This window comes from Austrofundulus limnaeus, unplaced genomic scaffold, assembly GCF_001266775.1.
Source record: "Austrofundulus limnaeus strain Quisiro unplaced genomic scaffold, Austrofundulus_limnaeus-1.0 Scaffold19, whole genome shotgun sequence".
Classification (NCBI taxonomy): domain Eukaryota; kingdom Metazoa; phylum Chordata; class Actinopteri; order Cyprinodontiformes; family Rivulidae; genus Austrofundulus; species Austrofundulus limnaeus.
Window position 1 is genome coordinate 1048436 of NW_013952421.1, and position 13320 is coordinate 1061755.

Consider the following 13320-nt stretch of genomic DNA (forward strand, 5'->3'; position numbering starts at 1 on the left):
AGGTCAACAAAACATGGGCATAGTAACAATATTTTTTATACTACATTTATCCATTTTAAATACACTAACCTCACTCCTTTGTAACAACTAAGGCAAAATTGTAATTAATTCAGAAGATCTTTTCAGGACCCCACCTTGATGTTTCGGGACCCCACTTTGGGTCCCGACCCCAACTTTGGGAAACACTGATTTAGAAAACCTTCCATCGGTATCAGATTAATTTTGTTATTTTCAGCTCAGTTTTATTATTCAGATACAGAAACTAAAGCTGTGATGTTTAAAGGAGCTGCTTTTGCTTCTATTCAAATTAAGACTGATGCCATTTTTTATATTTAATGCAAGTTTAGCCACGTCTTCATATCTTTGCAAATAAAACTAACCACCACAGCGCTGGGTATTAACAACCTCACTATGGAGTGCAAACATAAAACGTCATATTGGCCACGGAATTGAATTGATCAAGAGGATTTTCTGACTCGATATTAAATTTGAATTTATTTTTGTACCCATTCTTCAGTAAGTTGAAACTTCTGATTATTTTGTCTTATATCAATGCAACACTGCAAAACTAGAGACATATGTGGGAAGAGTCTTAAAAGAAAACTTTTTCTCTTGGTGAGAGTCGTAGAAGACTTGATCTTCCTCCAATAAAAGCCAGACTTAAGTGCAGATGAATAGCTGTGTTTTCCCGTCTCTCCCTGCAGGTCGTTTGGCGTCGTGTTGTGGGAGATCGCTACTTTGGCAGAGCAGCCGTACCAGGGCATGTCCAACGAACAAGTGCTGCGCTTCGTCATGGAAGGAGGACTCCTGGACAAACCGGACAACTGCCCGGACATGCTGTGAGTCCTGCTCCGTTTGTGACGGGAAGAGGTTGTTCCGTTGCAGCTCTGCTTTCCCACCAACCCCATTATCAATTTGCCATGTGTCTATTTGGAAGCTACTTTTTTTTTTAAGTGTGAGGGATATCAGGTGTGTGTCCGCTGAACCGGAGCTGAGCTGAGAGGCTGACATTAACGTCACTGGTTAAATGCAGTCAGCTGACGACACGGCTCTGGCGCTCAGCTGGCAGCGAGCAGCCTCGTCACTCGTCGGTGTCGAGCCATAGACGGGATGCCGCGACCCCGTGTGTGAAACATGCCTCTCATTCCTCCTGTGGGAACGAACGGGAGGGAGGGAGGTGATGTCCGTAAAAGAAAATGAGCTGCAGAAGTCATTTATTGGTAAACCATTATCGAAAGATGTCTGGTCGTCGACGTAAAGAGCTGCTTACATGCGCTCCTCTTTCTCTCTCTTCTCTGACCTCAATAAAAAGGCATTCGGCACTCTCTCCTCCCACTCCACATGGCTGACCTCACCTTAGAAAGAGCGCAAGCAGAACAAAAAAAAGGGGGAGGGGGGGGGCGAGTGTTGTGTAGACACAAACCTCTGGTTTCTATGGCAGCCTGACGGTTTTGTCCTGATTGCAGGAGTGTGTGGATTGTGTTACAGAGGTGGTGGAGGAGTGGGGGTCTCAGCTTGTTTGAGCAACACGGAGGAGTCGGGCGATGGTCGCCTGTGCTGCCGTGACTTAAGTGGAGCTTTCCAGCAGTCCGGCTTTTTATTTATTTATTTATTATTTTTATTAGTTCATCTAAAAAACGGTGGAGGGGTGCTCAAAGTCGATGTCTCCTTGCATCACATTTCTCAAGTAGCTGCGGGTATTTGTTTAGTTTCCCCTTGTTCCAGGTTTCAACATACTCCTGTTAAGATTCTTTTAGCCAGACTGCAAGAAATCCTGCTAAGTTTATTAGGCATTTAGATGTTTGGAAGACTGCTCTGAACTCACACTTGGCCTCAATCTGTGTCTGTTTCTAATTTTACGATTGTTTTTTGTTTTGTTTCTTGGCCCCTTCAGTGAAACTTTGGCAGTTTTTTTTATTTTATTTGAAACTCGTTCCTTTTAATCCACTACCACATATCTGCTCGTAACACTCAGCGTTTTTATTGGTCACGGCAGATCACTTGACACGGTGTTATTTGATCTGCGGCTGAAATTTAAAACCAGCCCGAACGGACACCGGCTCGCAGCTAAACAAAGACAACGAGGTCAACGGGAAGAAGAAACAGAAAGAGGAAAGTAATCGGAGAAATCGCAGAATTTAGGCAGTTTAGTCCCATAGCTGTTGCTCAGAAGTACGTGGAGTTTTTTGTTACGTCGCAATAAAATTTCTTGCTCCAAATCCATCAGATCAGGTAAAGAGACAGAAGTACTAAGAAACTGGAGGTACAGAGCATTCATTAAAGTTTAACACAAAGGTTTATGTGTCAGCTGAAGATTAAGTGTTTTTTTACCCACCGTGAGCTTTTCACATGCATATTTCCAGTTATTAACAGTAGTAATCATAACATTTGTTTTATGACTGGTAGGGTGTTGACAGAGTTGGGATTTACTGGCCTGTTTTTTGTGTTTGCATCAACAAGCCTCGTGCAAAGCAACAGATGGTAGCTGCAGAAAGGTTACTGTGTCAGCACAGCATCAAAAGTTGCATTTTTTTTAAAAATTTTTATTCATTAAACGCCTGGGTTGTGTTGGTCTGCACATCTGTATGTCAACACTGAGCCACTTCCTGCAATTCAAAAATAATTTTAAAAATCAGTATCGTAGTTGTGTCGAGTGCTGAGTGGAGGAAAGCTGGCACCGAACTGCAGGAGTGGTTCTGAGCAGTAAAGAGAGGAGAGAGGAAGGGAAAGAAAACAAGCCGGGAGGAAAAAACAGGAGGAGAACCGAGATGGCTGAGGTGTTTATGTCAGTGAGCCTTAGAGAGTATTCTTAGCTTGTTTGTGTATAATTGAAGTCGCGGCATGTGGTGCCGCACCACACAAAAATGTAATAATTCTCCCCTTTTATGGTGTTGTTTTGACATTCCCAAAGCTCGGTCGCTGGTCTGGCACAGTAACCTGAGTGTGATTTACTGCTCTGCTGAGGACATGCTACATTACTGATCTGACCGGATGATTCGTAGCACGGTACGAAACCGTAAAAATTCCGAATCATTTCAAGTCGCCGTAAAAAAAATAGCCCGTAAAATTTTTACGGGCAGCGTGCCAAAACACGTCACCGCAACAAATTTAGAACGCATCTTCATTCAGCATTACTGGATTTAAATTTCAAGTTAACATGAGACACAAGTCAAAACTGACAAATCATTTCAAAGTTATTAAATTAAATGAAAAATGTAATTTAATTTGTTTTCATCAACACCAATTAAAATTGCGAAAGAATTATTAAGCCTTTCAAAATAAACACAACATTACAACTACATAATACTGTTTGAACTAAATTAACTTTCATAATCATTACACAGAAGGTAACTGAGTTTAGGTCAACAAAAATGAGCACAAACCTGTATGTATGCTGCCATCTGCTGGTCAGAAACTGGAACTTTTCTTACTGAAAAATATGAAAACAAACATGTCTCCACACAGACTGGACTGTTAACTGTTAGCTGTTTAACAGTTCCCTAACACCTGTTTTAAGCAGCCAATGTTCCATAAATCACTAGTGCTACAAAACACACAGTAAATAATAAAACTAGTAAAATCAAAAAACAAAAGAAAACATTTTTTTATATTCAACCAGTGATTGTGAAGCCCTCAGGTAGTCAGGGAGAGAATCCGATTTATTGAAGTATTTTTACATACGAGGAACCTGACTTGGTGTTGGGAAGGGAGTGAGTTCCAAATCCACTCTAAGATGTCTGTGTTTTTGTGCCACTTTCAGGTTTGAACTGATGCGGATGTGTTGGCAGTACAACCCGAAGATGCGCCCGTCCTTCTTGGAGATCATCAGCAGCATCAAAGAGGACCTGGACCCCCACTTCAGGGACGTCAGTTTCTTCTTCAGCGAGGAGAACAAGCCCCCGGACACGGAGGAGCTCGACATGGAGGTCGAGAACATGGAGAACATTCCACTGGACTCTGTTTCCACGAGGCAGCCGTCTGCTGCTGCCGCTCACCCGTCTGGGTGCTCGGGGGGCGCGTCGCCCCCGCCCGCCCAGCAGCTATCGCCTGCGCAAGGCCCAAGTACTCCATTGCTAGGACCCGTTTCCCCGTCGTCCCCGCCTGGGACGTCTTCGGGACAAGGCTCGAACAAGCACTCAGGACACGCGTCGCCCAACGGGCCCGTGGTGGTCCTACGGCCCAACTTTGATGAGCTGCAGCCGTACGCACACATGAACGGGGGCAGGAAGAACGAACGGGCGTTACCGCTGCCCCAGTCGTCGGCCTGCTGATATCAGTCCAGCCCTTCTGTTAGTATTTTTTTTTCCTCCTCGCTACAGGGTAACTACAACCTCTCTCGGTCTCCTAAGGAGGAATGGATGAGGTATGGAAATGACTTTGTTCTACTGTGTGCCAGTAGACGGGTCTCTCTGCTCCTTTTTTAGGGAGTGAAGACGACCAGAAACTACAAACTGTAAAAACTGTCAAACAGCACAGAAACCTGCTGAGGCATTTGGAGTTTGGTGGCTCAGAAACACTGGGGGATTCCTTCCTGTGCAACCTGCATTTCAAATATAAACTTAGGGCAATATAAACTTCAAGAGTAGACTTTCTTTTTTAAAAAACATATCTGCCAGCAAAAACCAACAAAAGAGCACTTTTTTTTGTCCTGAGGATTTCAGAGAGGATGTGATGGATATTTGTGTGTATTTATGGAAAATCACATCCTCCACTCCACAAAACGGTATGGCTCCATTTCTAAACTGACTTCATTGTTTTAACGAGTCGACTGGCTCGCGTTGTGTGAGGTTTGCCTCAGTTAAAAAGGTTTGAACTATGATCATTGTTACATTTCAGATATGAATATTTTAATGTGATCCTGTCAGGTGTGGGTAAAATCAGACGGCCTTGGTTGATCTGCCAAATTTTTTAGCCAAATTAATCTTTTCTTTCAATCTCATGCAGGGGTCCGCCCCCTTTTATTTATTTATTTTTTAAAGGCTTTGATTCACAGTTGAGAACATTTTTTTATGTGCACTAACAACCACATTTTTTTTATTTCCTCAATTTTTTACTCAAATAGGAACTGCTTCAGAAGCCAGTACAGACGACCTGATTGCTCCGTGTCTGAAACTAATTCTGAGGAGTGAGAACACTAAATTCTTAGGAAGAAAAGCCAGAGCTGAAACAAACAGATGTAAATTTAAAATGTGAAGAAAGAAATTTAGCTAAATGTGTTTTTAACAGCACAATATTGGTCCAAGTTTTGCTCAGATTATTGACGTAATGCTAAGATAAGAATACAAACTGAAGGCCAATGTCCTACTTTTATTTTCTTCTTTTTTTTCTTCTCCAACACACCTGAGTCAACGTGTGGATTTCCTCGTCAAGTTCTGCAGAAGCCTGATAATCACCCTTTCATTCAAATCAGGTGTGTTGGAGCAGAGAAACTGCTAAAACGAGTCTAATCCTGGTCCTGGTGTATTGACTTCTATCACGCTATCTCGTGACTTTTTATGGTTTCAGAGAGCAGCCATGTTGTTCGGGGCGAGGACAACTCAACAGACAGAAGTGTTAGCTGGTGAAGCTGAACGTAATAACCGCGAAGTTAAATTTAGGTCACCACAACAATGAAACGCAGTTTGCTACTGACCCGCCTTTATTTAGATTTGATAGAAATGCTTGTCAGTACATATGAAATGAACTAACTGCAATTCGTTGCAGAAATCTAGCCCTGGTAAATTGTTTACATTGACTACCTGCCCCTTCCTATATGGTGTCGAGCTAATACCAGTGTTTAAGCTTCTGACGTGTATGTGATGCCTCTAGTCCAGGGGTGTCAAACTCCTGTCCTCGAGGGCCGCTATCCTGCATGTTTTAGAGGTTTTCTTGCTCCAACACACCAGATTTTGATCGCTGGGTAATTAACAGGCTTCTGCCCAATTTGAAGAGTTAATTCAATCACTGAATCAGGTGTGTTGGAGCTGGAAAACCTCTAAAACATGCAGGATAGCGGCCCTCGAGGACTGGAGTTTGACACCCCTGCTCTAGTCTATGTAGCTCATTGCTTGAGGGCCACCGTCCTGCTTGTTTTAAAGCAGTGGTGTCAAACTCATTTTCATCGAGGACCACATGATGATCGTGGTTTCCCTCGATGAGACAGCTGTAGCCAAGTTTGTTCCCTATTTAACTTTGAACTAAATAGGAAACATCACGTTCTTCATCTCATTGCTACGGCTGAGCACCGCTAACAAACAATAACTGAGCTCTGCGTGGTATTTCCTGCGTAGAAACAGCATCTTAAACCAATCTTTTATAAATAATGAAACGTTTGTGTACAATTGACTAGTAAAAAACCAGACCCTGTTCTTCACTTTGCTTCGTACAAGGGTCTGGACTTGCTGCATAGAGAAGCAATTTTTTTGTCACTTCAGTAGAAAACGAAACTAAATATTATTAGTTTATTTATTTCTTCATCATCAGTGACTTTTTTATTTTTTAGAGTGAAGAGAAAATAGAGAAAGAGAGAAAAACAGAGAGAGAAGTAATTAGAAAGATTGAAATAGTGATTAGAAGTATATTAAATATACACCAACAAAACACAGGACCACACACCCAACATCTGTMCGCTCACCTGAAAAATAAATGGATAAATACATGGAGGGCATATATAAATATACACATACCCATACTTATATAAAGATATACATACATACATGCCTACATTCATAAATATTGTCAGTACATACACACAGACATATATACACACTCAGTGACCTGTCAGAACCCCCCGGATCAGAACACCTGTTTGTGAGCAGTTGTGAACATGTGTGTATATACAAGATTTCTCCAATGGAATATTTAATAGTGACTGTGGAGGACCAAAGACCCAACCCCCAAGACACGAGGCAGACATAGGGAAGACCAGAGCCCAAGGGCCCGAAAGGGATCCCGAGCGCAGAGCCCCAAGGGGCACCTGCACGGGAAGATCTGCCCACTCACCCCCCAGATCAGACCATAGCGGAGAACTGGGAGAGTCCCCCCAGTGACCACACGCACAGCTCCCGGGGCCAGCAGCGACAAACTCATGGGCCCCACCGGCACCCGCCATACCAGAGCAGATCCAGGAAAGGGCACAGAGGTCACACCCCAGCGCCCAGCCCCAGACCCCGGGAACCCCCAGAGAAGCGACACTGCGCAGAAAATTGACGTTCTGTTCTCTGATTGGTTCGGCTAAAAATCTGCCAGCGAAATCCTTGTTAATGGGAGAAATCCCAGACGGAGCAGTGAAGGGAAACTAGAATTCAACGGAACTGCGTAGGAAGGCAAGGGCCAGGCTAAATCGGAGCTCCTTTAAAGTTTAAATGCTGGAGCTCAATAGCTGACGTAATTGGTTGAAGCAACGGGGTTAGAGATGCAGAAATGATATATAGATGTTATGCTAGATGAAGACAGACATTTAGTGGTTAACTGGAGCAACTACATGGAAAACTTTAAAATCCAAGCTCTTATTTTGAAGGGAAGATAGTTTCCTGTACTCCGTGCTTTCATTTCCCAACACAAATCAAATCTGTCATGCACCCAGAATGCATCGCTTTAGTTTTCCAATAAACGGTTTTAAAATTACTTTATCGATGCTTCTTTAATGAAAAATCTACAACAAACAAAAGAAAAAGAAGCAGCCGAACTAGCAATCCTCAACAACTTTTTTATTTTTACACCAGGAGCTAAAGGTTTGTTTCAGGAACTCACATCCCCAGCAATCGGCGGTTGCAGTATTAAGCTGTAAAAAGGTTCATACGCCGCTAATTGGCAGTGTTGTGCATATGAATTATTGCCAGCTAGTAAGTGTCAAATTGAACTTGCGCTTTAAAATGAGCTTTCATTAGTTTTTCTATGGCATAAGCGCTTTTGAGGTTGCGGACCTAAATATTTACATAAGCGCTTTAGAAATTGCAGAGCTAATTTTTGGATTAGTGCTGCCCACCACTGGTAGCTGCCATCTTGAATTCTGAACTCTCCAACTTTCTAATGGGGAATTCCCACTGGAAGTTTATATTTTCAACTTGTAAATGGGAATTTCCCACTTCCCAGTACAACTGGGCTGCAGCAAAAGTAGCCAGTGAAAATGCAGTGAAAGGGATATTTTACATGGCGAATTTCATCAGCTGCCAGCTACTTTTGAATGCTATGTAACTCCACCTAGTGGTGGGATGCAGTCATTTTATAAATAAAATAATCGACATGCATTATGGGAGATGTAGTCTATGGGCAGTGCTGGCTGTAAAGCAGCATACGGTTATTTTAAAACAATACATCTTTGAAGCGAGCCACATTTGGCCCACTTGAGTTTGACACGTTTTAGAGGTTTCTCGGCTCCAACACACCTGATTTGAATGAATGAACAGGCTTTGCAGAACTTGAAGAGGTGATTTAAACACTGGATCAGGTGTGTTGGAGCAGAGAAGCCCCTGAGGACCAGGATTGGACACTTCTGCTCTAAACTATAAATATTGGCAATCAGGTATTAGTAGTTTCTTATGAAAGTAGTCCAGTTCAAATTTAAAGTCCTTTGCTCTCAGCTGTTGTCCTGTGTTTTAATCTGATCTTTTCCTTCAGTCTTGTAAGACAGTTTGCATACCAAACAATTAACAGAGTGGCCTTATTCACACGTTTTGTTTTCCACCCAGATCTGAGCTTAAACAACTTTTCCCCCTCTTCCACTGGTTTTTAAGTCAGCAAACTGTGAATCACAGCCTTATTCTGGCATTTTTTTTTTTAGTTTGTCAGAAGTTTCTTGTTGGAAATAACTGAACTTCACAATCTGGCATTACAGCAACTCTTCCCCCTACTTTGATTTCTTCAAACGCTTTTTCTTCAGTCTAAAGTCAAATCAAAAATCCACGATGGAAACATTTAAAAGAGAAGCTGTCGGATCAGATTAGCAGCTTAGTTTCTCTTTAGAAATAGTTCAAAGCGTCTCTGCGTTTCAGTCACAGAAAAGGTCTTGTACTTTTGACTGCAGGATCGATCTTTTTTTAAACACACATCATTGGTTTGGTCGTTTTAAAATAAAAGAAAAAACTATTTTCTATGTTTTTAAATATGTTTGCCTTTGTCTGTAAAGAAAAAAACAAAGCTGCTATTTTATTCTTTTTGCTCTCTCTTGTATGTTATATAAAAACAATCCTTCAGGTTTAAAATATTATGATCTCCTACCAATCCATTTCTATTATCTTTAAGTATATTTAAAAAAAAAGTTAGAAAAAGAAACAAAAAAGAGAAAATTTAAAAAACTTCCTCTCAAAAAGGTTTTCAGAAACACTACTTTTTTTTCTTTGAGTTTTATTTTTATGAAATGTTTCCTTTTGTATTTGTTTTTGTAAATGTTTATTATTATTATTATTATTATTATTATTATTATTATAAATGAACATCTTAGCTCGCTGTGTGACCGTGTACTTTCTGCACCCTTTTTTTGTACTTTTCATTGTTTAGCACTGCGTCTAGCATTGCCCTCTAGGTGCGAATCAATCTCAGGTTAAAGTCAAGGCTTTGCTTTCAAAACACCTTCTTCTAACCAACCTGTAAGCCCCGCCCCCTGCATCCATCTCCCCTGCCCCGCCCCCGTGCCTCCTTTCAAAGTCAGTATTAGCTCCAAATGTAAGAGACGATTACGTCGGACCAGGTCTGGTTCTGTTGCCCATCGGTTTCCCGCCTCTTCTCAGATAAAAATGGGCTGACCGGCTTGCTCTGTTTGCCTTAACTTACCAAACATGTTTTTTTTTTAAGCATTTACCCCTCCCCACCTCTCGAGCAGAATACCCCTTCTGCTTTGTTTCAAAGTGAGATTTTCTAACTGGTCGATTGTCTTTGTAACCGCTGCCTCTGACAAAAATAAACAACCAAATACAGGATGGGTTTTAAAGTCCAGGTAAGGGAACAAGTTTCCATGTATTTAAAAAAAGGGGTCTTAAAATGGCTCTATAGTTAGAGTTTTGAAGGATTTTCCTATGTGGCCTGGTGATTATTATTATTTTTCTGAAGCCTTTTTTTTTGTTCCTTGTATGAATGTTAATTTATTTAGTGCTTTCCTTTTTGAGATACCAATATACTGTAAATCACTGTATAAATGCCCCTTCAGTACAAACGTTGATCCCCCTCCCCCTTCTGGCGTATATCTACCTCACTCTTTAAATATCTTCTATAAAACAGAAAAGAAAAATACATCTCACAGTTAAATCTTTTAACAGAAACCTCATCTGAACGAACCCCACAGGGATCTAGATAAACCTCATCAAACAGACCGGGACAGAAGATGGAATGGAAATGTTTGGCTATCTGGACTAGTTTGTTTTACGCAGTTCCACCTTTTTGACTTTGAACCGAAGTGGACCGTGCTGCTGATCGGTCAGCGCGGCGTCTTTGAAAAATCGCTGTCGTACTGCGGCAGAAATTGGAAGCACGAGCGGATCAAACGTCCACTGTTAATCAGCTGAGACGCCTGGAACAAAAGCACGTGATAAATGTTCCATCTTCACAGAGGTCCAACTGATATTCATAACCTCATATCCTCAAAATACAATTATTTTTTTAGTGGGGTTCCGGGAAAGGTATTAAACAGTATCTTACCTGTTAATAGCTTTTTAACTGAGCCCGATTTGGTGCAATCGTTTAATTTTTGACCCAACAAATGAGCTAAAGGCTAGTTCAAACTGGGCTAAGACCACAGTTCAAACGCCAGTTTCAAAAATGTGATATAAAGATTTATAAAACAAGATTTGTAAAACAGAATTCAAATTCAAACCCGTAACATTTTGTTTAGAATGGAGTTGTTTTAAGGTCTATTCTAGTCTTCGTCTCGCTCAGATTAGCTTGCAGCTAATCTGCTACAGCAAATAATTGTTGCTTTTCCACAAAACCCCACTTCAAAAATAATATAAATAAAAAGGTTGCTTTAACTTTCTCCAAAATGCATTTATTAAAGAAAATAGTTTAATAGAACACAGGAAATATTCAAAAAAGGGAAATGTCTTGTTTACCTCCAAGAAAAATAAAAACACACAGGTGCTCTTTATTTGCAGCCGACATATCTCTATTTCACATTTTATTCCGAACCAAGAGATGACGTTTTGCATCAAGTTGTAAATACTTTCCACACAAAAGCATTAAAAGAAAACACATCAACCACCTCCTCGCATGTTTTTCAGTAAAAACGATGAAATATCCCACTTTTTGTTTTCTTCTTTGGCTCATTCATGTAAAGTTTTCTGAATGTCATCATTTAATCGTGTCCAAATCTGTCCACTCAATGCCTTAGTGTTCTTTTCAATTTGCGCTCATCTGACTTTCGTAAACTTTATTAGTTTTAAATCTTTCAGAAGTATTTGATACATTTAGTACCTAAACTGCTGCCAGTTCAGTCACCACAGTGGATCTTAAATCATCAGCAGCAAAAACATCACCTGTAGCTCTGACATCTCAGAAAAACTCAGCTAGATTTTTTTTTACTCTGTGTTTTGGCACATTGATTAATGAAACCGATTGGTTAATGGATTGAATTTAATGCTCCAAAAGCAATAAAAGTTTAGAGTTAGCCACCAAATAATGTGAAATCTGTGTGCTCTGCCACGGTTCCTTTTAATCATGTGTGTGTGACTAAAAACAAAAACATTCAAATGCTGCTGTATTTAAATCTTTTTTTTTTTTACAGTAAATCAGTTTAAGTAACCATATCTGTGTGTTTCTGCTTCTCCAGTGTGAATGAGTGGTGACATAACTGAGCTTTTCTGAGTAGAAAAATGATCTGTGAGCTGAACTTTTCCAGTTGGATCACAAACCTGTCGAAACTGCAGCGTTTCTCATACGGACACACAGGAGAGGGGTGTCACATAGATTACGGGTATTCATTAAAAGTTAAAAAAAAAAAAAGAGAGAGATTAGCAAAACAAATTTACACTGGAATCTTTTTTTTTTACATTGAAATTAGATTTTCAACAGGTCTTAGGTCATATTCATCTTTTTGAACTCGTCAGAATGTTCTTCAGACAAACGTCAGGTTTATGGAGGATGCATTCACGCATTCCTCTGCAATAATAGGTTTGAGGTTTATCATTCATGTCTGTTTTGTATAATTTGCATTCCTACACCTTTAAGGGGCCTTGGTCTACAACTACTATTATCTATTATAACGCTTTCGCGAAATCTTGTGTCGATAAGTTGATTTGGGGAAGAAAAAAAAAATCAAAAAATTTTCACTAGACTGTCTTCTTTTTTCCAAGATGTCTGTGTATCTGAAGCCTCAAAGTTGTTTTATCACTTCTATAGCTGAGATGGTGTATTTTTTTTAAATGCCGTCTCTAAATGTGTATGAAAATTTCTTGTATTTTACTTTTTTTCTGAAATTTTGAATAAATAATTCAATGAGAACAAAGACTGAGTTAATATTTTTATTTTTATGTTTCATATTTTATGTGTGCTGACGTGGCGTGACACACTTGCTCTTCATGTCGATTTGAGGTCCTCCAGCTGTTGCAGCATTTTCACAATGACTGCCTGCAAAAATGGGACCAGTCTGTCAGCTGAGGCCAGGCTGCCTGAAGCAGGGATGTGGATCAAAGCTGCTCTCCGCTGACTGTGATATAATGAGCAGTAATATGCAAAATCACACAAGTATCTGAAAGGAAGAAAGAAGCCATCACCTACTATTTAAGCTCAGTTATTGAAAATGCAGAAAGGAATGCCTACCTGCCAGCGTCCCTTGAATAAATCACATCCATGTCTTTGTACTGAAAGTGTTTGGAGACAGTCTTCATATTAACAACAGAGTCCAGTTTCTCTGGGCCGCCTTCGATACAGCGGTGACCTGTGGGACAGACGCCACACACATCTGTGTCTCTGTATCCACTGTTCTTCCCTGTTTGCTCCAAAATGACAACACTGGAGCCTCTGGCAATGCCCAGATGGACGGCAAACTGAGAGAAAAACACAGATGTAGATAAATTTATTCTTTCAGCTCACTGGAACAAGTCTTCATTTCTTGTGAAACGCAGTTTATCAGCATGCCTTTATGTCACAGAGTAGAATAAAAGATTGTGAAACAAAAATTATTTCCTGTCTGTTTTACAAATAAATAAATAAATAAATAAAAAAGCCAAAATAGTAAGGATTGATGTTGGAAGCTTTAAAGGGAATAATAATTACATTATAGTCATAGTTAAGAGTAACAGTTTGATCTGGTATCAAACGCTCCTTCAAACTTTTCATCAGCCATTTATTGTGTGTGTGTGTGTGTGTGTGTGTGTGTGTGTGTGTGTGTGTGTGTGTGTGTGTGTGTGTGTG

The 13320-nt window shown here is 40.4% G+C and overlaps 2 protein-coding genes across 2 annotated transcripts in view; one reads left to right on the plus strand and one right to left on the minus strand.

The window, feature by feature from the left end:
• igf1ra (insulin-like growth factor 1a receptor) overlaps window positions 1-4597 on the plus strand; it is a 74831-nt gene extending 70234 nt beyond the window's left edge. Inside the window, exons 20-21 of the mRNA XM_014003519.1 lie at window positions 705-839; window positions 3761-4597. Of these exons, the coding sequence (XP_013858973.1) occupies window positions 705-839; window positions 3761-4271 (646 nt within the window). The 3' untranslated portion in view covers window positions 4272-4597. The remainder of the gene's footprint in view (window positions 1-704; window positions 840-3760) is intronic.
• A 6338-nt stretch (window positions 4598-10935) lies between these two features.
• Window positions 10936-12953, minus strand: pgpep1l (pyroglutamyl-peptidase I like; the record flags this gene model as incomplete). The annotated part of the gene is given in 2 exon segments (XM_014003533.1): window positions 10936-12655; window positions 12727-12953. Coding segments are annotated over 2 exon segments (399 nt in total), but the record flags the coding sequence as incomplete, so codon positions are not given.
• Between the last annotated feature and the right edge of the window lie 367 nt (window positions 12954-13320).